The sequence below is a fragment of the Nycticebus coucang genome, chromosome 9, assembly GCF_027406575.1.
Source record: "Nycticebus coucang isolate mNycCou1 chromosome 9, mNycCou1.pri, whole genome shotgun sequence".
NCBI classification, from domain to species: domain Eukaryota; kingdom Metazoa; phylum Chordata; class Mammalia; order Primates; family Lorisidae; genus Nycticebus; species Nycticebus coucang.
This window is the reverse complement of record NC_069788.1, coordinates 107,888,809-107,912,138: the sequence shown is the minus strand read 5'-3', so window position 1 is coordinate 107,912,138 and position 23,330 is coordinate 107,888,809. Positions and strand designations below refer to the sequence as shown.

At 51.0% G+C, this 23,330-nt stretch overlaps 1 protein-coding gene and 1 long non-coding RNA gene across 4 annotated transcripts; one reads left to right on the top strand and one right to left on the bottom strand.

Annotated features, from left to right (window-relative positions):
• Positions 1–1,423: 1,423 nt before the first annotated feature.
• ISM2 (isthmin 2) lies at positions 1,424–14,842 on the bottom strand. 3 transcript variants are annotated; one of them, XM_053601234.1, is made up of 6 exons: positions 14,702–14,842; positions 7,679–7,921; positions 5,989–6,355; positions 4,486–4,626; positions 4,162–4,245; positions 1,424–3,124 (listed from the first exon to the last, which is right to left on the bottom strand). In XM_053601234.1, exons 1-6 carry the CDS (start codon positions 14,840–14,842, stop codon positions 2,607–2,609), a joined length of 1,494 nt encoding a protein of 497 aa, XP_053457209.1. In that variant the 3' UTR covers positions 1,424–2,606. The 3 variants fall into 3 exon arrangements, with proteins under 3 accessions (XP_053457209.1, XP_053457210.1, XP_053457211.1); XM_053601235.1 differs by lacking the exon at positions 4,162–4,245; XM_053601236.1 differs by lacking the exons at positions 4,162–4,245; positions 4,486–4,626.
• Positions 14,843–15,272: 430 nt separating this feature from the next.
• On the top strand, positions 15,273–22,271 carry LOC128593318 (uncharacterized). Its single transcript, XR_008382324.1, has 2 exons — positions 15,273–15,407; positions 21,255–22,271. It is a non-coding gene; the product is annotated as an uncharacterized LOC128593318 (long non-coding RNA).
• Positions 22,272–23,330: the final 1,059 nt, after the last annotated feature.

The window sequence follows — 23,330 nt, the reverse complement described above, 5'->3', positions numbered from 1 at the left end:
TGACTTCATAGGTCGCCTCCTGGCTCTGATACGGCTCCTAAAACCCCCCTTCGTTTGTGCTTGTCACACACAGGTGTTCCTTAAGCCTGCAGCCACCTGCACAGTGTCGCTTTCTCCTCTGCATGGCCTGGATAAACACTATTTCATAGCTGACCTACTCTCTGCCCCTTTTCTTTAGTTTCTGTCATCTGTGGCCTGACATGGTAGCAATTTGGTGTGTCATTACAGACTCACAACGGGGCTAGCTAAATTCAGTTTGGGTAATGGATAACCATTAGGTATGGAGTAATAAATATTGTGTTTAAGTACCAGGCGAGCTGTGTTAGAAAAGAGAACTAGCAGTTACTGTGAAAACAGACTCTGGGATGACTCTATCTTTTTATTTAAAAGAAGTTTCTGGGCAGCACCCGTAGCTCAGTGGGAAGGGCGCCAGCCACAGACACTGAGGCTGGTGGGTTCAAAACCGGCCCGGGCCTGCTAAAACGACAACTGCAACAACAAAAATAACCAGGCATTGTGGCAAGGGCCTGTAGTCTCAGCTATTTGGGAGGCTGAGGCAAGAGAATTGCTTAAGCCCAAGAGTTTGAGGTTGCTGTGAGCTGTGACACCACAGCACTCTAACCAGGGCAACAGCTTGAGACTCTGTCTTAAATAAATAAATTAATTAATTAAAAGAACTTTCTGCTTAAAAAAAAAAAAAAGCTTAAATGCCTGTGCTGATCTTAATTGAATTCCTAACACAAGAGAATGAGAGTGAATGGGGCTCCCATCTGGTGACCTGAGACCCTGCTCTCTCTGACCCTGTGATATTCTAGTTGCACCAGCGTATTTTTAGATTGTGACCTAGGACCAGACTAATAAACTTACCTCCAGATGTGATGGTAAGTGGAAACATATAATTCTCTGAGCTCCAGGTGATGGCTCTGGACACGTCTTCCTTCTCTCTTCTTCCTGACATCTGTCCTCCCCCAATGTTGAGGACAGATCCACAGTGACAGTGGATTATACGGTAAAGGTACCAACTAAGGCGGAGAACAGGTCAGGGGTGTAGTCCTCCGGCAACTCTGTGTCAGATCCCCTGGCAGCAAATGATTTAAGAGCCCAGGGCCACTTGCTCATGGAGTAAATGCAATTGACTTCTCTGACCAAAGTTCAGAGGGATGTGCCTCTGAGGCCCAGCCGGCTCCTCAGCAGCCTTGTACAATAGGGACAACTGATGTTCACCGTCTAACCCTGGCATCCAAGAGCTCTGCCTGCCCATCTGGTTCAGGAGACAAAAAGGAGCCTGCTGAGGGTCAGGTAAATTACAAACACAGTCTACAGGAGTTTGACTCTTGGGCCGAAAGCAAAAGCTCCCTGTATCCCTCTGCTCTGCCAGGGTCCAAAATTCATCAGGCAGAATTTGAAAATAAAGTGCTTTATTGCTGAGGATCCCAGAGACCTTAAGGGCAGCTGTGGAGGGGATACAACTGAAGTCCTCTACCTCTTACTGGCTTTTATGAACAGGAACAGTTGGGACTTCAACATTTCAACCCCACAGAAGGCAAGGAAGTGTGGCTTGGGGGACCAGGGAAGGCAGGGAAGAGGCAGGAGCTGTGCTGGGAGAACGGATTATGTACATCTCTTCCAACTCTGAGTTCAGTGCATTTGGTGATGTTGGGAGCCTGAATGGGCCTTGCTGGAGTGGTTACACCACAGAAAACACCAAAGTGCTACAAATCAGTGCTTGTTTTCCCTCCAAAGAGCTAGGTGACCATCACTATAGACACACATGACAATATCCTGAGGCAGTGTGAGCTTAACCCAGTCTGGCTGCTGTGACGAATGGCCACCTTCCCACTATAGGTCAGCCCAGTTCCCAGCCCTGCACATTCCTATAATACGGGCAGAACAGAAGGGCCTAAACAAAGGAAAGGACCAGAACTGCCAACCCCCCTCCCTGCCTGGAGTCAGCCTTGCCTCAGCTGTGATGTGGCCTTCAGCCCCAGACTGAAACAGAGCCCACTGGAAGGGTGGCTTTGGGCTCCTGTGCAGTGGCTCCTGGTAGGGTGTGGGCAAGAGGGGCTTGTGCACCACCCAGAGATGGGGATTGGTGACCATGGGGTGGGACGTCAGCTCAGCAGAGAGCAGCTGGCCTAGCCTAGTATCCCCCTGCCCTTCCTCAGCTGGCCAACAGGGTGATTCATGGCAGGTCCTGGCAATCAGGATGTATCTGGGATGCCTGGCTCGCTCCTATGTGAGCCAGTGCAGAGGAGCCCAGCTCCTAGGAAGAGGGACAAAAATGCATAACCAGCCTTGGATGGCACCTCCCAGCAGGCAGGAGAGTTAAGGCCCTGCGGACACATGAGTGCACACACATTCCCAGTGCAGCTCAGAGGCCTGGGGGTCTGGGCTCCCTTCCCTCACCCACAGCCCTATACCCCCTTCAATCTTTTGCCCAACCCTGCCTCTACATCTGGCACCCTGACCTCCCTTGGGCAGGTAGAGGGCAGGCTGCAGCACCGCAGCCTCTGGGGGCGACCCTTGCTCTCACCAGCTTTGGGCAGGGGCAGGGCTAGAGGGCCTGCAGAGGCTGCAGCAGCAGTCTCGGCCCAGCGGTGCCATCATCAGTACTCCTTGGCTTCCTGCAGCTGGGCCAGGTACTCCTCCTCTGGGGGGTTGTCTGCGCAGGCCCTGCCATTGTTGGGGGGCCGCATGGCATGGTAGCGGCTCCAGTCCCCCTTACACAGGATCCACGGCAGTGTGTCCACCTTGAAGTGCAGCTCAGGGGAGAAGTCGGTGCTGACGAGGTTAGGTGCCCCAGCGCCCTTGCCGCGAGTCAGGAGCCGGCTGCCCTCATCATAGCAGCAGTGCTGGGCAGCCAGCGTGCTGCTCTCCACAGACAGCAGGGAGCGCAGGCAGAAGCGCGCAGTGGGCTGGTAAACATCAAGGTGCTCTCGAGGGCCACTGGCATCCCTCCACTGGAAGCTGCGGCCCTGGTGCTCATCCTGCAGGCTCACAGCGCTGTGCACGGCCTCCAGCGGGTACGCACAGGGGCAGCTGGGCAGATCACGCAGCACCTGGCTCAGGTACTTGGCTAAGAAGTCACTCTTGCAGTTCAGCCACTTCTCACAGCTGTCCACATCTGCAGAGGCCAGGGAAGTGTAGGAGGGGAGTCAGTCAGGGCAGCCACATGGTGGAGTGACCAAGGGCCAGTGCTTGGGGGACAGGAGGCCCAAGCCCCAGCTGGGGCAAGGACATGGCTTGGTAGGGCCTTCAGGGCAAGTGAGGAAGGACCCAAACTGGAGCAGATGAAAAGCTACTCTGAAGCAAGAGGCTGTCACCCAGAACGGACATGGCCACAGGGCCAGAGCAGTGGCCTGGAGGTGCCAAACGGTGGGAAAGATCCTGGGGAAAGAGCTGGAGTTCGTGAGGAGGTTCAGCAGCAGGTTTTAGCCAACTGGTGAGAAAGTGTTTCAATATTTTAACCACTGACCCACCGTTGTCCTTTAACTCTGCCTTTTTCAGACCCCAGGCAAGTCACTCTGCTGCTTGGGATCTCCTGTGGCACCCTCTGTCTAGGCTGCCCTCCACCTCTCTTTGTACTTGGGGAAATGTGGCCTCTGAATCTGGCCACAAAATACCAAATTGCTCTTTCCTCTGTTCCTAGACCTTCAGGGCTCACATGGGTTATGCATGTCTCTCTCTCAGGAGACCAGAGCTCAGACCAGAGCTCGGTGGCAGTCCTCTGGAACCCGACCCCAGCACACTGCCAGGCATGTGACCTAGGCTTGCTGAGCACAAGCCTGTGCACAAGGTGGGAGAAACCAGGCACTTGCCTTCCTTGCAGGGTACAAGTGAGACCAGGAGATGCAGACTGCCAGCATGCCATGGTGGACTCCCAGCTGACTGGCAGGAGCAGTCCTGGAGTTCTGGGCCTGACCCACATTCCCCTTCCCAGCAAAGAGTGACCAACAAGTGGATGTCAGAGTGTCCCCAGCCCATCCTGCTGCCAAGGAGGATGTGCCCCACCCAATCTCCCAGCTCTCAGAACTTCTAGGGCTCCCTGCTGGGGATGCAAATCTTCCTGCTGAAGGATGTGCTCTCTGCCATGATGCTCCACCCTCCAGAGGAAGGTTCTCCCCAAACCCCCAGGAGGAAGGCCTAGCCCCCCACACTGACCTGGGCCAAGCATGTCCGTAGCATTGTGGGCCAGGGGCTGCCATCCCTCACTGGGGAAGTCTAAGGTATCCTCGTCCTCGGTGCCTTTGGGAAGAGAGGAGGCCAGGCTGGTGCCACCCCAAGGGCACCTCTGTGCTCCTGTTGGGGAAGCCCAGCCCCCACTAGGCTCTTGGTGCCCACCGCCAAGACAGGCCTAGGACAAGGCAGGACCACAATGTTTGTAAGCTTCCTGCATCCCCTCTTCCAAGCCCACATGCCCGGGGGACCAAGCCATGTGTCTAAGCCACACCAGCCACTCCTATGCGGGGCCAGGGCTTATCTCACCAGGACAGGGGGGCAGGTTGCAGGCACGGGACTCGGTGGCAGTGCAGGCGTAGCCACAGGGCCGAGTCCTCCGCTGGCTGCCACTGCTGCAGCTCCCACTGCAGGGAGACCAAGGGCTCCACTCCTCTTGAGTCTCTGAGTCTGCATCAAGGCAGGGAGTTGGGGGTGAGTGCACACAGCTGACAGCGCACATGGGTGCAAGTGAGAAAAAGGTACCCTTTCCTTCGGTGAAGACAGCTCATGCCAGGGCTCCCAGCCTACTAGTCGGTGAATCATGAGCCAGAGTCCAGCCCCCACCTGCTCCCTCAGGTGGCCCCATTACACAGTGAGAAACCTGTGCAGATGTATCAAGCAGCCCAATGGAGACAGCACAAGCCCCAGCCACCTGCTCTGTGCAGACACACCAAAGAAGAGGAAAAGATATCTGGGGCTGGTAGCCACCGGACAGTGTGACCCCAGTCAAGTCCCTGTACATATTGGAGCTATGGTTTGTTTTTAAGTCTCACTCTGTTGCCCAGGCTACAGTGCTGTGGCATCAGCCTAACACACTGCAACCTCAAACTTCTGGGCTCAGGTGACCTTCCACTTCAGCCTCCTGAGCAGCTGGGACTACAGGCCCCGACCACAACATCTGGCTAATTTTTCTATTTTTAGTAGAGATGGGGCCCCACTCTTGCTCAGGCTGGTTTTGAGCTCTTCAGCTCAAGGGATCCTCGTGCCTTGGCTTCCCAGGGTGCTAGGATTACAGACCTGAGCCACCATGCCCAGCCCGAGCTACAGTTGTTACTCAAAACCAAGGGTGACAATACTTCTCAGGGTATTTAAGAATTTCTCTGCTGCCCACATTAGGGACCCACTTTTGATCTGAGGGAGCTGAAATGCACTGTGGCTAGACCCGCTGTCCTTAGTATGGGCAGGACCTAAGACCTGTGCTCTCTGTGAAAGCCCCAAACACCGGCGCAGCTGGTCCTCTCCTCACTTCCCAGGCAGCCAGAGCAACTGGCACCAAGAGTTTAAAATATTCTCTACAACTCACCCTATGTAGTAAAGCTTATATCATTCCCCATTTTAGAGAGGAAGGAACTGAGACACAGAGAGGTTAAGTAACTTGCCCAAGGTCATTCATCCCGTAAGTGGCAAAGCCAGGATTTAAGCCCACACAATCTGATAATAAAGTCCATTGTGAGCGGCATGAACATAATATTTTTTAGTTTGTTGGAAAACCATAGATATGAAGAAATGTACTATTAACAAATGTCTTTTACTCAGGCGAACTGAGGGCTGTTGTGAGGGTCAGATTTTGTTTTGGGAAAAATAAAAAACTTTGCCTTTGAGCTCTTGATGATGTTCCTTCTGACCTGATGCTGGTGTCTGGACAAGGCCCTAGCTCCTGGCCTCTCCAAATGCTCTTGCCTGGGCAGCCTCAGCCCCATTCCCCACCCCCATTTCCACTCAGAACCTACAGGGGCAATAGCCTGGGGATGCCAAGATGGGGATGCTCACCGTAGCTGTCCGACTCCTTGAAGGCCCAGTCCCCAGGGACAAGCCAGCCCTGGTCCCAGCTGTCTGTGGCCCCACTGGACCAAGGCTCCTGTTCTTCCTCCTCATCTTCCTCATCGCTATCCTCCTGGCCTTCACCCTCACTGTACTCTGCAGGGTAATCCTCCTCTTCCTCTTCCTCTTCCTCAGGGGCTCTGCCCTCAAGACTGATGCCCCCTTCCTTGCCTTCCAAGTAGCCCCAGAAGAGGGGCCAAAAGAGTTCCTTGCTGGGTAACCATCTAGGAGAACTCTGAGGCCAGCGATTGCTGGGCTCAGCCAGCAGGTCCATCTCCACCTCAGCCTGGGGGTCCTCCACCACCTCGATGGTCACCTGCAGAAGGACAGATGCCAGGCCAGCCAGTGAGGGAGGGCTCAGAGCTGCATGGCAGGGAGAGGGGAGATGACAGGGCCAGGGCCAGAGGCAAGAGGACCAACCTTTCCTCCAAACTGCTGTCTTCTCTTGGCTGACCATCTCAGCCTCTCAGGGCACACAGATCATGGTGTAAGGCCTGTATGTACATCAGGATCCTGGCTCCCAGACCTCAGATGCGGCCTGAATGGGTCTGGGGTAGGGCCAGGCATGGGGGTTCTAACATGTGCCACACACTAGTTTAATAGAAGCTGGTGCTGAATTCTGGTTCTGCCCACGTGCAGGCGGCCTGGCCTCAGGGACCACTAACAGCTCTGGGCCTCCATTTCCTCATGATAAAATGTGAAGGACAGACATCAGATCTCCGCAGCAACCCTTGGGAGAAGCTCTCTCATACCACATTACAGATGGAAAATAACTAAAAATAAAATTATTTATGTGAAACTAAACTTCAGAAAACATTGTTTTGGGTCATTATAAAGTAACACAAAGTCAGTGAACAGAATTTGGGGGGAAAAAATCCCAGCAAGATATAAAGAACAAAATAAAAATTACCTACATTCCATCACTGATAGATAACCTCCAGTTTGTCTGTGTGTGTGTGTGTGTGTGTGTGTGTATGTGTGTAGGTAGGTAGAGGGGAAAAAAGGAAAGGCATACTTTCGGGTAATTTCAGAATGTTACGTTTTACACTTTTGTAGTTTTTTGTTTCTCTTTTGGTGAAAGTGTTTTGCAAACTGTAGCTGCTACACAAACATGCAGAATTATTATCATTAGAGATTCGCAACAGGCAGTGGAGCGTGTAACTCGAATTCTGCAGCCCCTCCACTTCAGGTGATTGTCCTCATGCCACCAATGCACCCTATTCTGCTCCGAACCCCTTCTTCAGGGGCTTGCAGTGAAGGGTTGGTCCTGGCTGGGAGTTGGACCCTCAAGCCTTTTCCAGGAAACCTGTCCCACATTCCCGGACTCCCCCATAGCTTTTGAAGCATTTCCCACTCACTTGGTCCTCATGGCTGCCTTGCCAACTTAGTACTGTTTGTCCTTTGCTATGGCCTCGGGAACAGAGGCCTGGAGAGCCATGAGACCTGCTGAGGTCAACAGCTAGAAAGTGGAGGAGCAGGTACCCTTCCCACTTTGCCACAGGGAGGGCACAGGGGAGTCTGCTCTGTGACTCCACACAGGAACCTCACTCTCCAAGGGAACAAGGTAGGGGGTCAGAGCCACTCAGCCTAGCTCCTCTCCAGGTGACTGCTGGGCTGATGGCGCTTCTGTTGCTCTTACCTGGATATTGGGGTTTGGGGCACTCAAGTCTGTGTTGGCCAATCTTGGCAGCTTCTGCAGCTCCAGCAATGAGGGTGTGTCCTCCAGGGTCCCGGGTGGGGTGGCCCTGCGCAGTGTCAGGGCTGCTGGCTCCGTGAGAGTCCGGCGCCTGTGTCGGCGTGGCCCTGCCTGCAGGTGGGCTCTGGGCAGCTGTAGTGACTGTTCCTCCTCCCTGGGAGAGCTGGGATCTGGGGAGGCTGAGGCCTGAGGGAGAGAGAGAGAAGGTGAGGTGACTAAAGTCAGGGCTCACCCCTTGTGGACCCACAGGAGCCACTGGGTCTGACTGTCTGGGGTGTGTATGATGAATGTAAAATCTAAATGCTGCCCTCAGCAGATAAGTGAGGGTGTAGCTGGACAGATAGACAGTCACAAAATGCTTTGACAAGTGACACCCACCTGAGACATAAAAAGGGGGATTAACACACTACCCAAAATCTGTTTTACAGATGAAGAAACGGAGGCCCAAGAAGGGAAGAGCATTGTTGAAGTAATGGTTCCACCGTGCCCTCCACAAGTCAGAGCAGGAAGGCCCCTAGCACAGGCCTGGTCCTAGAGGAAAGTGTGCGGCAGGCCTGGGCCCTTCCCCTCAGCACACTCCCTGTCCACCTGGCCCTGCCCATCGGTCCATGTGGGAGGGGCATTCCTTGGCATCTCTGACCAGTTATCATCCTCCACCTGCCCATGGGGGACCTGGCCCCTCTTCCTAATCCAGACTGCTGGTGTGGCTGCTGCCAGCCAGATGACCCCCTCCACCAGCTACTGGCCATGGTGTCCACACCGGTGAAGTCCTTGCTTCAGCTCAGATAGTAGGTGAAAGGCAGCTTCTGGTTGTCTCTGATTCTTGCTCCCACATTCATCTGCCCAGATTGTGGGGTACCGGAGCTCAGTGGCTATCACCTGCTTCCAGGTTGTAACTATTGCCCAAGGCAGAAGCACCTCCCAGGGCCACCCTATGAGTCTCGGGGACCAAGCACCTGCAGTCTCTGCCTCACTCAGACCATAGCCTTGACCCCTCCGGTCTCATATCTGGGCAGTATGGTGGCAGAGTCGGATAAGCCTGAGTTCAAATCCCAGCTCTACCTCCTCCTAACTCCTTTAACTTGGCAATTTCCTCATCTGCAGAATGAGGCTAATAATTCCTCTCTAGAAGGACTCCGCAGCATTTACTGTGTGCCAGGCACCATTCTAAACACTTAATCGCTCACTCATCCTCCCAATGACCCTCAGAGGTAGGTGCTAGCTGCCTTCCCTGTGTTACAGACAACAAAAACTAAGGCACAGAGAGGGCTGGTAACTTGCCCGAGGTGGCACAGACCTGGTAAAACCCAGAGTCTGGGCCTGAGCCCACATTCTTAACCACTGTGCTGTAAGGTGAGAGGACTGAGGGTCCTCTTCAAAGTAGGGGCTTCATCAGTCTACTTGCTCACTCTCTCTCTCTTTCTTGGAAGTTTGGAAAAAGAGACTTAGAATCTTCTTTCCCTCTGTGACCAACCCCTTCCGTGGTCCCCAGATGCCTGGCTCTAAGGCTCCTGCACTAAATGCCTGGTCCCAGAGCAGCCGGGGGCTTGTGTTGGCCTGGGCTGGGAGTCTTGCTTGCTGAGTCAAGCACTCTGGTCTGGACAGCCAGGTCGGATGAGTAGAAGGTGGAAGGATGAGTAATGGAACAACTTAGCCCCTTCCTTGACCAATCCCGAGGCCTGCAGTATTCCCAAGTGCTGCCTTCCTGGCATCTCCCACCCACAACTCCACCAAAGCCCTAACTGCCCCTGTGACTTTGCCCAGTGGTTCCACTCTGTCTGCAACCACTGGGACATAAGAGCCAGGCAGTCTCAGAGCAGCAGAACTTCAGGGTCACACAGCCTTTTGGTGGCTGGGCTTGCAAGTGGCAGGTGGTGGAGTGGTTCTCATCTGAGGACATTTGTGATTGTCACAAGTGGAAGGGGATTCTACTGGCATCTAGTAGACAGAGGCCACATATCCTACAATGCATAGGAGTGCCCCCCAGTTAAGAGTGTGGGGTCTAGGCCTAGATTCCTGGCTTTACCGGGTCTGTGTGAACTATAAGCACGCTCCAGCTCAGAATGGTGACAATGCTATAGTTAAGAAACCCTGCCCTGGAGTCTAGCTGTTTGGGTCTGAATTCTTTTGGTGGCCTAACTTCTGATCTGCGAGGCCCTGGCAGGGGATGTGACCTCTGTGAGCTCCCTCACCTAGAAAATGGGAACAATGGCTCAGCGTCTATAGCTCTAGCAGCTAAGATGCCAGCCACCCAGAGCTGGTGGGTTCCAATCCAGCCCAGGCCCGCCAAACAATAATGATAATTACAACCATAAAATAGCTGGGCGTTGTGGGGGGCGCCTGTAGTCTCAGCTACTTGGGAGGCTGAGGCAAGAGAATCACTTAAGCCCAAGTGTTGGAGGTTGCTGTGAGCTGTTGTGCCACAGCACTCTACCTAGGGTGATAGCTTGAGGCTCTGTCTCAAAAAAAAAAGAAAGAAAGAAAATGGGAACAATGACAGGAATGAGCCTCACTCCGGCCCTGCTGTCCAGCAGGTGCTCAGAATGTTCCTTTTTAGCTCTCCCCACTCTCCCCTCTCCCTACTGCCCAGTCAGACCACAAGATGAGCAAAGGTGGACAAAGTCCTGGGAACTGTCGCAGCCAGCCATGCTGCCCCTCCTCCCTGGAGCTGCTCATGGAGCCTCCCGCTCTATGTCAGCCCCCGCGAGGAACTCCTGGGAGTGGAAAGGAACAAGGGCAACATCCTTCTTAGTTTGGGTTCTCTAAAAAGCCTGCCTTGAGACAAGGATTCAAGCACAAGCAGTCCCTTTGGAAGGTGATCCTGGGAGACAACAGCAGGGCATGGGGGAGCAAGATGGGGAGGGAAGGCGCTAATGAAGGATGCTCTGTCTGGCAGTAGCCAGGGTGGGCACCTCTGGGAGCCAGCTTGCCCCAGAGTGACCCCACCAATCACTGGTTAAAGACTGCGGGAAGGAGAAAGTATTTGCTCTCCAGGTACTTCAGGTTGGACACTTACACCTCTGAGCAGGCTCTAGTGCCAGTGAAAAGTCCTCGGGCAACTGAGCGTCGGCCACTGGAAGTAAGGCCTGAGGAGAGGCAGGTAGGGGACCCAGAGTGCAGACCTGCACCCAACTTCTGGGCACATGGTACGTACCAGGCCTGCACCAGGCTCTCTGTGTGCCATCTGTCACTAGCTCCAACTAAAATGTTAGTTCTGTTTGCTTTGTTCGCTGTGTCCCTAGTGCCTAGCACAGTGCCTGGTCCAACAAATCACTGCTGAGTAAACAAATGACCACTAGCAACACTGAGGGGCAAGTATGGCCACCTTTACATTAAAAATGAGGCTTTGGAAGCTCAGGGAGGTTAGGGGACTTAGGTAAATCCTCAAAGGTTATAGTAACAGAGGTGAGGGTGAAATTCCACTCTGCCTGGTTTCAGCATCCACGTCCTGGTGCACACATGCATGACAACAGCCCCTTACACGCAACCATGCTCTGCGTTCACAAAGCACTTCCATTCCTATCATCTTGTCTGGTACAAAATGCGGCAGTAATAGGTGCAGGCTGGAGGAGTCTACGTGCCCAACCTGGGTTCAAATCGCAACTTGTACACTTACTAGCTGTGTGATCTTGGGCAGGATACTTGATCTGCGCCATCCCCACAGATGCAGAATCTCTCAGCAGAGGTATTCTCCTGGTGTTCTAAAGTGAGTTCTGAGACTCTAGCCTGTCTAGGAACTCTTCCTATCTTGTAAGTCCCCCTTCCCCTGTCTTTTAAGTGGAATTTCACTCCTGCACACACAACTCCATTCTGTCGTGGGGGAGGCATTACTGCCCAGATACAGAGGAGACACATCCTCACCAATTCTCTCTGTCTCTCTCTCACACACACCACACACATCCACTTATGCTTACCCTCCCAGGCTTGTCCAGTCAGCCCCTGGCCCGTGTGTTCCCAGTTGGGATTACCAAGTCCTGATACCCACAGACCTCCCTGCCAGGCCCCAGCCACCCTGCTCATCTGTCTCAGCTCCCCTCATGGGTCTTCTGTTTTCCCTTCTCCCCTATGCCTCAAGGGTCAGAAATGGTGTTCTGGATAGTCAAATCCAGTGGCCAGTGCAGGCCAGCACCTCCCCTCCCTGCAGCCCCAGTGGTGGGGCTGAGGTCCCTCCACACAGAGCTCAGCTAAACGCTCAGTTGCTCTGGCCTCTGACTCTGACTGCCCACCATTCAACAGAAACAGCCTCTTCAGCCAGGCCTGAGCACTATGGCAGAAGAATGGGGCTGGATTTCACCCCGTGGCCACCCTCCTGACAGGTATGTACTTAACTTTTTTTTTTTTCAAGAGATGGGGTCTTCCAGCCTGAGCAAAAGCAAGACCCCATCTCTACTAAAAACAGAAAAACTATCCAAGCATGATGTATGCCTGTAGTTCCAGCTATTTGGGAAGCTGAAACAAGAGATCACTTGAGCCTAAGAGTTTAAAGTTGCTGTGATGATGCCACAGCACTCTACCCAAGGTGACAGAGTGTCAAAAAAGAAAGAAAGAGGGAGAGAGAGAAAGAAAAAGAAAATAGGGATAATTTCCATGTGACAATGAATAACATCATGTTAAGTAATTTGTGTGGACTCTGTAAGACCCAGAGAATGTTCCCTTCCCTTCCATCATCCTCTACTTTTAGATCCAAGAGCTTTTGTGTTCTTTAATTTCTTCATTAAGGTCTTTGGGCTGGTCAGTTATTTATGACACACCACCCAAGTCCCTAGATTAGCAGTCTGCATTCTCTCAACATGATCCCTTCACTAACACTTTTAATGTATAACAGCTTTAACACAAATCACATGGACTTGGGAACACTGTCAGAGCTGGCTGGGACCAGGGAGATGATTTAGCTCCTCTTTGTAACATGAGGAAATCTTCCAAGGTAAGTCACCCATGCATTAATGGGCCACTGGGACAAGAACCCCAAGCCCTGGGCTCCAAGCTCTCATGGCACTAAATTGCTTTAACATGTTTTTGAGGACTCTGCCAGGCCCTATACTGGGGCTGAGGATATGACTTTGGCTCTGAAATAACTCATCTTCCAGGTTGTTCTTGTTGGGGGAAGATTTGGCAAACATACTAAAAGTAATTGCAATACAAAGCCATAGTACTAAAATAGAAAAGATTTATGCCAAGTGAGTAGAAACAATGCCAATTTAATAAATTTTATTACCAATGTCATCTCTATCTAGGCAGAACTGGCAAGAGGCCTCTGAATTTGTCTACAGCAGTGGTTCTCAACAACTGGCAGGGGGGCTGAGGTGTCCCTCAGGAAACATTTGGCAATGCCTAGGCCTGTCTGGAAGAAGGGTGCTACAGGAATTTGGTGGGTGAAGGCCAGGGAAGCCACTAAACATTCTACAATTCACTGGACGGTGGCCCCCACCTCAAAATGACCAAAGTGCCAAGGGCGAGCAACCTGGTCTATAGGAAGCATTCCCAACAGGGGCAAAATTGGACTGGGGCGAAGGGCTGGAGGACAAAATATCTCAGATATTACAATGGTTTGTGACACTCCAAAGGGCCATAGTACATAAACAGTCTACTTATGGTATTAAAACTTCATGGGGGACTCTGCGCCTGTAGCTCAGCAGCTAGGGTGCAGGCCACATACACGGGAGATGGCGGGTTCGAACCCAGCCCAGGACTGCCAAACAACAATGATAACTACAAAAAAAAAAAAAAAATAGCCAGGCGTTGTGGCAGGTGCCTGTAGTCCCAGCTACTTGGGAGGCAGAGGCAAGAGAACTGCTTAAGCCCAAGAGTTTGAGGTTACTGTGAACTGTGATGCTATGCTGTGAGCTGTGATGCTGTAGCACTCTACAGAGGGTGACATAGTGAGATTCTGTCTCAAGAAAAAAAAACTTCATGGGGACAGTGGGGACAGAAAAACAAATCTAAGTCTCCTTAAGGGGTGCAGGTAAAAAGGGCAGAGAAGCCCTCAAGTGCAGCAGGTGTCCCTTTCTTCCCAAGCCTGGACACCAGCAGTACAGCCTAAACTCTGGCTCTTACTCACAGTCTCCGCACCCTGCATGCCTGTCTGAGCCCTCAGTGTGTTCATTGGGAAAATGAGAAGAACTGCTCTGGTCTCCTCCTGTAACAGCTCAGTGCACGGGAAGACCCAGGACCCAAGGCGCTGGCCAGACAGGCCTGTTCCTGCATAGGGTGATCCAAGTCTGGCCGGCTTTGTCCTCGTAGGATGAATGTCCACTACAATCCAGGGGGCAACAAGCTGGGCTGCAGATGCCTCAGCGACAAGAGACACAGGTCCTGACAGATCACTGTTTCTCTCTATGGCCAATACCATTCTTCCATGTCATTCCTGGTTTATACTTCCGAGGCCCACCGACAGGCCACCAAGAAAGCGCCCCGCCAACATCTTAGCGATGTCTTCTGATTTTCCAGGAACATAACAATTTAGGAGTCTCTGGCTAAGCATCGCAGTTGGAGAGCCCTACTCGACCTCCGCTTGTCTCAGTTCAGACGAAAAGGGCTCATCTGACCCTCTGAACCTTGGCAGCCCCGGCCCGCCACTGCGCAAAGCCCCGCGTTCCTCTGGCACCGGGTGGGGCTCCCCTCCGACTAGCGCGCACCTGGACAGGGCGGCTGCAGGCGAGGTTCGCTCAGGGCGAGGGATGGGAAGCCGGGCCACTGCAGAGTGGCGGGTCCCTTCACTGGGCACAGAAGTGAAACTTCTCCCCGGCTAGCCCGCAGCAGCCCGCCAGGGCTCGCGGCCGCGCGCAGGGAGCCTGACCTCCGGATCCCGCGCACCTGGCCATCGCCCGGTGCTCCGGGGCGTCCCGTTCGCCCCTGCCCCTCTCCCTTGGTGGCGCTGCCTGTGTCGCGGTCCCGCTCCCAGAGCGGCCAGAGCCGGCGGGCCAGGGAGGAGGACCACGCGCCACAGCCCCGCACCCCGCCGCTCACCTCCGCCAGCCTCGCGTGGCTCCTGGGCCCGGGCCCGGGCCCCCGCGGCTTCCTCAGGGGGAGGCCCCGCGCTGCGGCCAGCAGCGCCGCCAGCAGCCCCACGCCGAGAAGGAGCCCCGCTTGGCCGGGGAGGCGACGCATCTCTCCCTCCCGAGGCTGCTGTGCCGGCGCCTCCGCGCCCCCCGCCTCGCGGCCGCCAGCCCGCTCACGCCCCGCCTCGCCTGCTCCCGGGCCGCCAGCGCCCGGGACTAGCGAGGGGCGTCTGGACGGCCGCGAGGACGCGCGGGGGCCGAGGGGGCGCGCGCGGGGCGGGGGCGCGCGCTCGCTCACCGTCTTGGGCCCCCGCGCCACCCTCTGGGTCAGCAGCCGCGGACGCCCCCCGCCTTCCCCAGGGGTGGCTCCTGGGCGCTCCAGGACAAGTCTTGGCCCAGCGGGAGGCTCCCTTTGATCTGGCCGCCTCTCCGCCCTCAGTCTTGGCTGCTGTCGCCGTCTCAGCCTCAAGCGAATTCCTTGTCCAGGGGAAGTTACCGCCCAGCGCACTCCGGCCACTCGCGGCGACTCCCGCCGAGCAGTGAGGGTCCGGTGCCACCTCCGCCCTCCCCGACGGCGCTCCGACTGGGACCCGGCCTGGAAGGGCCCGGTGCGCGAGGCCAACGGGCGAGCGACAAGCCTGCAGATCGTGGGCAAGTGTTATTTATGAGTAGAGGTAGGTTTGCTTGGGAAGAAAGCCTGGAAGTGACTCCACCAGGGCTGAGGAGGACCAGGCCGGGCACAGGCGCTGACCCAGCACCCTCCATTCTGGACCCACCTTCTCAGCGTGCCCTTAGAGCCCTTCCAAAGTCAGGAGAAAGTTAAGACTGAGACCAGAAGATGAAGCGCCAGAAGGATAGGGGGAGACACGTTTGAGAAGAGTGGCCAATCCTGCCCTGCAGCCGGGATCCCCTAGTTCTATCCTGGATCCTCCCGCGTAAACCACATGGGTCAGCATAATGGCCTCCCACTGAGTGACTGAAATAAGTTTGTGGCAACGGCAACTCAGGGATGGGGCGTTTAGGGAGCGTGAGCGCAGTGACATAGGACGAGGTGGGGGGGAGGGGGCGGCAGGCCAGTCAGGAGCAGCGGAAGACGGAAGACGTTGGAGAGATGTCACCCAGGGGCCACATTTAGGAGCACAAAGGGTTGGCCGACCCTGGAGCTGGTGGAGAGGATGGGATCTTTCCGTGGGGGCTGTGCATTTTTCCAAAACTAGGCCTAGTCCCAAGAGCACAGGTGAGGGCTGTTTGTATCTTGCATGGCAAGGATGGGTCGGCCACTGGGATCTCAATGCGCTTTTACCATTGACCAATGAGGTAATATTGGACAAGTTATTTGGCCTCTCTGTGCTTTCGTTATCTGTAAAGGTGTGTGTGTGGAGAGTGTTACCTGTCCCACTGTCCCATGAGTATGAGAAAGTGAGAAACCATGATAAGTCAGATTTTATTAGGATGAACGGTGGGAGTAACCATGTTTTGGCCAAAAGATTAAATATTGGCAATTTCGTAAGGTTCAACCAAGTAAGATGCCTGGTACGTGCCAAACACTCAAATGTTAGCCAAAAGAAACCTAGCTTTTGAGTGCCTGCCACACTGGAATACATTGACTAGAGGAAATGTGAGACGGACTTGTTCTTTCTAAGGCATGTTTTCTTTCTAAGTATTTTCACAACCAAATATTTTCTCTTTTCACCACACATTTGCACCTTCCACCAAATCAAACAGATCCTGGAAGATAATGAGTTTATTTTTATTTTTGAAGTTTTTTTTGGCCGGGGCTGGGTTTGAACCCCCAACCTCCATGGGGCTGTTGAGCCACAGGCACCGCCCAGATAATGAGTTTGTTAATTCATGAGTACCTGTGTCAGTGACTGTCACTGGACCAACAAACCCCCCCCCACCCCCATGGGGACTGCTATACCGTAAGAGCCTAGAAGGTCTGTCTGTACTCACTCTTATTCTCACTTGGGCCGTGAAGCTGATTATCTTTTCTTTTTTTAAATCAACTTTACTGGTGTCTAATTTACATATAATAAAACACACCTATTTTAATTGTACAGATGAATGAATTTTGACAAACATATACATTTATGTAACCACCACCCAAAGCACACTATACAACCTGCCCTTCCATGCCTCTCATCTCTGCAACACCCTGGGAGGTCCAGGTGGGCAGACTGCTTGAGCTCATAACTTCAAGACCAGCCGGAGCAAGAGACCCACATCTTTACTAAAAATAGAAAAACTAGCTGGGCATGGTAGCAAACGTCTGTAGTCCCAGCTACTTGGAGGCTGAATATGAGGACTGAGCCCGAGTTTGAGCTTGCTGTGAGCTATGATGGCATAGTACTCTACCCAGGGTGACAGAGTGATACCCACTATCCCACCTGCCCTTCACTCCAGTTTCCTTCCATGTCCCGTAGGAAAACACTGTGCATCATCAGAAAACTCTGTAGTGTCTACATCCAGTACATCCTTTCAGGTTATCTGATTCTAGCCTTTTATTGTCTGAGCTGTTGCTTAGTAGGTTGTAGCTAACTGGTAGCAAAGCAAAATAATTCTTGTTTATAGAAATTAAATTCTGGGCCTGGTGGGGTGGAGGCCTATAATTCCAGCACTTTGGAGGTGAAGGTGAGAGGATCACCTGAGGCCAAGAGTTGGAAACCAGCCTAAGCATCATAGCAAGACCTCATCTCTACAAAAAAATAATAATAATAACAAAAATATTAGCCAGGCATGGTGGCATACGTCTGTAGTCCCAAGACTCAGGAGGCTGATGCAGGAGGATTGCTTGAGCCTAGGAGTTTGAGGTTACTGTGAACTATTATGACACTATGGCACGCTACCCAGGGTGACAGTGAGACTCTGTCTTAAAAAAATAAAATAAAAATTTCAACATGTATTCATTTATATATACATAAGAGTTGTGATTTTACACTTTTTTAAAAAGCTATCTTTTCATAGCCCCTTTGTCTAGTTAGACCCTGCCCCTTACCCTTGATTCCTGGCAACCACTGATCCTGGTCTGTCACCATAGGTTTTGCCTTTTCTAGAACTAATTGTTAACGGAATTATACTTGTGTATTCTTTTGAGTTTGGCTTCTTTCAGCGTGTTTTTGAGAGTCATCCACCTTGTTGTAAGTTATCAGTAATTTGATTTTTCATTGCTGAGCAATATCCTATCATGTAGACATACAATTTGCTTATTCATTCACCATGATGACTTCTGAGTTGTTACCGGTTTGAAGCTATTATGAATAAAATGGTTACAAATACTCAAGCCCAAGTCCTAGGGTAGACATGCTTTCATTTCTTTTGGGTAAATACTCATGAGGGGAATTGCTGCCAAAAAGAACACCAAATTGTTTTTTAAAGTAGCTGTATTATTTTGCATCCACACCAGCAAGCTATGAGAGCTCCAGTTGCTCTCATCTTTGCCAACACTGGATATTCTAATCCATTTTAATCTGAGCCATTCTGGTGGGAGTGGTGGTGGAATCTTACTGCAGTTTTCTTTTGCATGTTCCTCATGACCAATATTGTTGAACATTTTTTTGTGTACACTTTTATGAAGTGTTTGTTCCAGTCTTTTACCTATTTTTTGTTGTTGTTGTTGTTGTTCAGCAGACTTACTATTGAGTTTTAAGAGTTCTTTTTCTTTTTTTTTTGGTTGTTGCAATTTGGCCAGGGCCGGGTTCAAACCCACCACCCTCGGTATGTGGGGCTGGTGCCCTACTCACTGAGCCACAGACGCCGCCCAAGAGTTCTTTATCTATTTTGCACAGAAAGCCTTTATCAGATATATTTATTGTGAATATTTTTTATCACAGTCTGAGATTTCCTTTTAAGTCTTTTGAAGTTTTCCTTTTTTTTCTATTACCCACTATACTGAGGATGAAGATTTGGTTTTGATTGAGCCCAATTTATCAATTTTTCTCAAGTCATGCCTTTTGTGTCCTAAGACATTCCCAACCTAAAGTCACAGATTTTCCTTTCTGTTTTCTTCTAGAAATGTTGTAGTTTTAGTTTTTGTGTTGAGATCTATGATTTACTTTGAATTATTGTATATGCTGTGAGGTAAGGGTTGAACGTCCCTTCCTCCTGTATGGATACTCTGTTGTTCCAGCACCATTAGTTGAGATAACTACTTTGCCCATTGAATTCCTTTGGCACCTCTGTTGAAAATCAGCTGACTAGGCTTGGCGCCCATAGCTCAGTGGTTAGGGCACCAGTCACATACACCGGGGCTGGTGGGTTCGAATCCAGCCTGGGCCTGCTAAACGACAACCACACACACACAAAAAAAAATAGCCAGGTGATTTTAGCGGGTGCCTGTAGTCCCAGCTACTTGGGAGGCTGAGGCAAGAGAATCGCTTGAGCCCAGGAGTTGGAGGTTGCTGTGAGCTGAGACACCATTGCACTCTACGGAGGGTGACATAGTGAAGCTCTGCCTCAAAAAAAAAAAAAAAAAAATCAGCTGACCATTATGTGTGTGGGTCTATCTCTGTACTCTATTCTGTATCACTGATCTGTGTGACTATCCTAATGCCAATGCATTTGGTTACTATAAGTTTTATAGAAAGTTTTGAAAATTCTTTTTTTTTTTTTTTTTTGTAGAGACAGAGTCACAACCTTATCGCCCTCGGTAGAGTGCCGTGGCGTCACACAGCTCACAGCAACCTCCAACTCCTGGGCTTCGGCGATTCTCTTGCCTCAGCCTCCCGAGTAGCTGGGACCACAGGCGCCCGCCACAACGCCCGGCTATTTTTTTGTTGCAGTTTGGCCGGGGCTGGGTTTGAACCTGTCACCCTCGGTATATGGGGCCGGCGCCCTGCTCACTGAGCCACAGGCGCCGCCCAGAAAGTTTTGAAAATTCTTTCAAAATTTTGACTAATCTAGGTTCTCTGCATTTCCATATAATTTTAACAATTTATCAGTGTCTACAAAATAAGTACACTAGGGCTAATTTTGGAGACGAGTCTCACTGTGTGGCTCTGGCTAGAGTGAAGTGGCATTGTCATAGTTCACTGCGAACTCCAACTGTTGGGCTCAAGCCATCCTCTTGCCTCAGAGCTTCCCCAGTGACTGGGACTACAGGTGTGCGCCAGTATGCCTGGGTAATTTTTTCTATTTTTAGTAGAGATAGGGTCTCACTCTTATTCAAGCTGGTCTGGAACTCCTGAGCTCAAGTGATCTTCCCACCTCAACCTCCCCAAGTGCTAAGATTACTTACTAGTGTGAGCCACTGTATTGCTGAGGTTATCTTTTTGTTTCTTTTTTTTTTTTTTTTTGAGACAGAGTCTCAAGCTGTTGCCCTGGGTAGAGTGCTGTGTTGTCACAGCTCACAGCAACCTCTAACTCTTGGGCTTAAGCGATTCTCTTGCCTCTTCCTCCCAAGTACCTGGGACTACAGGTCTTGCCACAATGCCTGGCTATTTTTTGGTTGTACTTGTCATTGTTGTTTGGTGGGTCTGGGCTGGATTCGAATCTGTCAGCTCTGGTGTATGTGGCTGCGCCCTAGCCAATCGCGCTAGGTGCCCAGCCTTCTTTTTTTTTTTTTTTTTTATAGAGACAGAGTCTCACTTTGCCCTCAGGTAGAGTGCTGTGGCATCACAGCTCACAGCAACCTCCCGCCTTTGGGCTTAGGCGATTCTCTTGCCTCAGCCTCCCAAGTAGTCTTTTTTTTTGAGACTGTCACACTAGGTCACCTTTGGTAGAGTGCTGTGGCGTCACTGAGCTTATATTTTTTTTTTCCGTAGAGACAGAGTCTCACTTTATGGCCCTCAGTAGAGTGCTGTGGCCTCACACAGTTCACAGCAACCTCCAACTCCTGGGCTTAAGCGCTTCTCTCGCTCAGCCTCCCAAGCAGCTGGGACTACAGGCGCCCGCCACAACGCCTGGCTATTTTTTAGTTGCAGTTTGGCCGGGGCCGGGTTTGAACCCGCTACCCTCGGTATATGGGGCTGGCGACCTACTCACTGAGCCACAAGCGCCACCCTTATCTTTTTTAATGTTTAAAACTTTTCACTGGTGGCCAGGCACAGTGGCTCACACCTGTAATCCTAACATGCATTCTACTTGTCCTCCGTAACACTGAGCAGTCTGTAAAATGACATACAGGTTCACGTGCTTATTTGTTTACCAGTAAGGAGGTTCACATTCATTCTGTGCTCTTATTGGTAGAGCTCAGTGCACTGCCTGGCATGGAGACAGCACTCAGCATGGGTGAATGAATAAAGGCAGGTATATTTTTCTGAATATTTTATTAGGGCAAAACAATATATTTGCATGGGATGATTCTCAAGTCATCTCAAGTAGTTCTCCTTCAGTTACATGCACTCTCAAAACTGATACACCTACCCCAACCCACTATTTATAACTTCACAGTCATCCGATAAAAGTAAAAAATAAAAATAAATCATCTGGCAAAAAGGGGAAACAGGGTAAAAGAGGGTGACATTATAATACATTACTAAAATTGTTAAATCTTTATTTACACTTCCTCTTTTCTACTTTTCCAGGTTATATGTAAATGACAGCAACAGAAAGGAGTTATCATCATAGCACCCCTTGCAAATTCCAGTTTACAAGTAATTTGGTCAGTGAAAAAAAATAAAGGTCAGCAAAGTAAGATGTCAGCTCTCCCTTAAGCTACTGCTCTCTGATTCTGTCTCTTCCCCTTCTCTTACTGTTAGCTGCCTGATACAGAGAGGGATCATCCAGACCGTGTGGGCATGCTGGCTAAAGTGAAAAGTGACTTCCAGTGTCCTGGGAACCAGCAAGGATGTTTTCCATAATTCCAACCGTTGGCTTAACATCAATCACTGAGGTAACAAGACCAAATGTCAAGGATAAAGACACCACTCCACCCTAGTCAGTGAGATGTCCCTCATTCTTGTGGAAGGCCTGGGCCAAGAGACCAAGCTTTGCACAAGAAACCTGGGAATTGTGTTGGCAAAAGGAGACTCTGAGATGGCTCTAGTCTCCCCGTACATAGGATTCACTTATCCTTGCAGATGACAAGGCAGGACACTTAGAAAGCAGATCAGGTACTGCTCTTATTTGTACCTTTCACTCAACTCTCCCCACAACTGCTCCATAGAACAGAGCTTTGGGTATTGCTTCACAGAGAACACAGTAACTGCAGTTTCAGAACCACTGCATTCTTTACGGTCAGTTTATTATAACCCATCATACCGTTAAGAATCACAGTTTAAGGCCATTTGTCATGGGCATTATGTAGCAAAGAAAACCTTGTCCACAGCTTCTGCCACCAAGCCACTCCCACAGTGGACTGCAAATGTAGTATTGCCACACTCACCAGAGAAGACTAGAATAAACACTTTCATCTGGGGCTTCAGCTAGCCCCTTCGGTTTCCTCTCTAGAAAAGAAGATTCAATCTATAGCAAAAGCTGCTTAGAAAACAGAAGTCAGGGGCAGCTCCTGTGGCTCAAAGAGTAGGGTGCTGGTCCCATATACCAGAGGTGATGGGTTCAAACCCAGCCCCGGCAAAAAAAAAAAAAAAAAGAAAACAGAAGTCAATGGAAATGACGAAAGGAACAGTAGCATCTTCTATGCAATTAAAGCAAAGGGATCACTGGGTAGCTTTAGCATTTCTTCTGTGTGACAAGGGAGGAAGCCAGCACGCTAATTCATCTATGTGGCTGGGCACATGGCATTTGGCCTGGAGCCTGGACACACATTTCACGTGGCTAACGCTGAGAAGAGAAGGGGACATGCTATTCTGCACATGGAAGGTATTCTGATTAACTGGCTTAATGGATTAAGATGCCGCTGAGCACTAAGTGTCCGTGTTCTGGGACTGCAAAAACAAAACAAAACAAAAACCTATAGGTTCTTGGCTCAGTAGCCAAAAAGAATGTTTGATTTTCATACCCTCCCCCTCCCCCCTTCATAACCCTTTTGGGTTAGGTTAGGCTGATTTTACCTCTGAGAAATGCTCTTGATTTTCATGAATGTAGACAGTGAGAAGGAAAACCGCTACTCTCCCTCTTTTTCTAACCACATGGTTACAGCAAGTAGAGATTAAAACCCAGTCTGGCTTAACTAGAACAGCAGGAGAGAAACAGACACCCTGGAATTGGGTCACAGCAATTCTATATACAAGAGAATAACTGTCCTTCACTTTCTTTAGGTGGATTTGCCACAAACCTTCAAACTCTTAAAAAACAAGAACTCCCTGCATTCTCTTTCTTCACTGCCTGTGCATGACCTGCAGTTCTGCACTGCTGCCCAGTCCAGGATCACTGGGGAGCAGAGAATTTCTTCAATTTGGAAAATGGGGTGGGGGTGGGGGAACAGAGGTCATGGTGGGTATCATCAGTGTGATAAGAGAAGTTAGGAAGTCTCTCCATGTTCTTCCTCCTGGCTTTTACTAATAGGAAGGAAACAAAGTGTATTATACACTAGAAAATTCAGCTAGACCAACTTAGTCAAGAAGCTTAGATGCAGGCTCCATTAAGTAGGGAAGAAATAAAAAGTTCCCTGCCTTCCCCTGAAATGTAAGGCAGAATGTACAAAGAGAACCAGGATGTCAACCTGCCAATCCTCAAAGCCCAGCATCACTATTTATCAA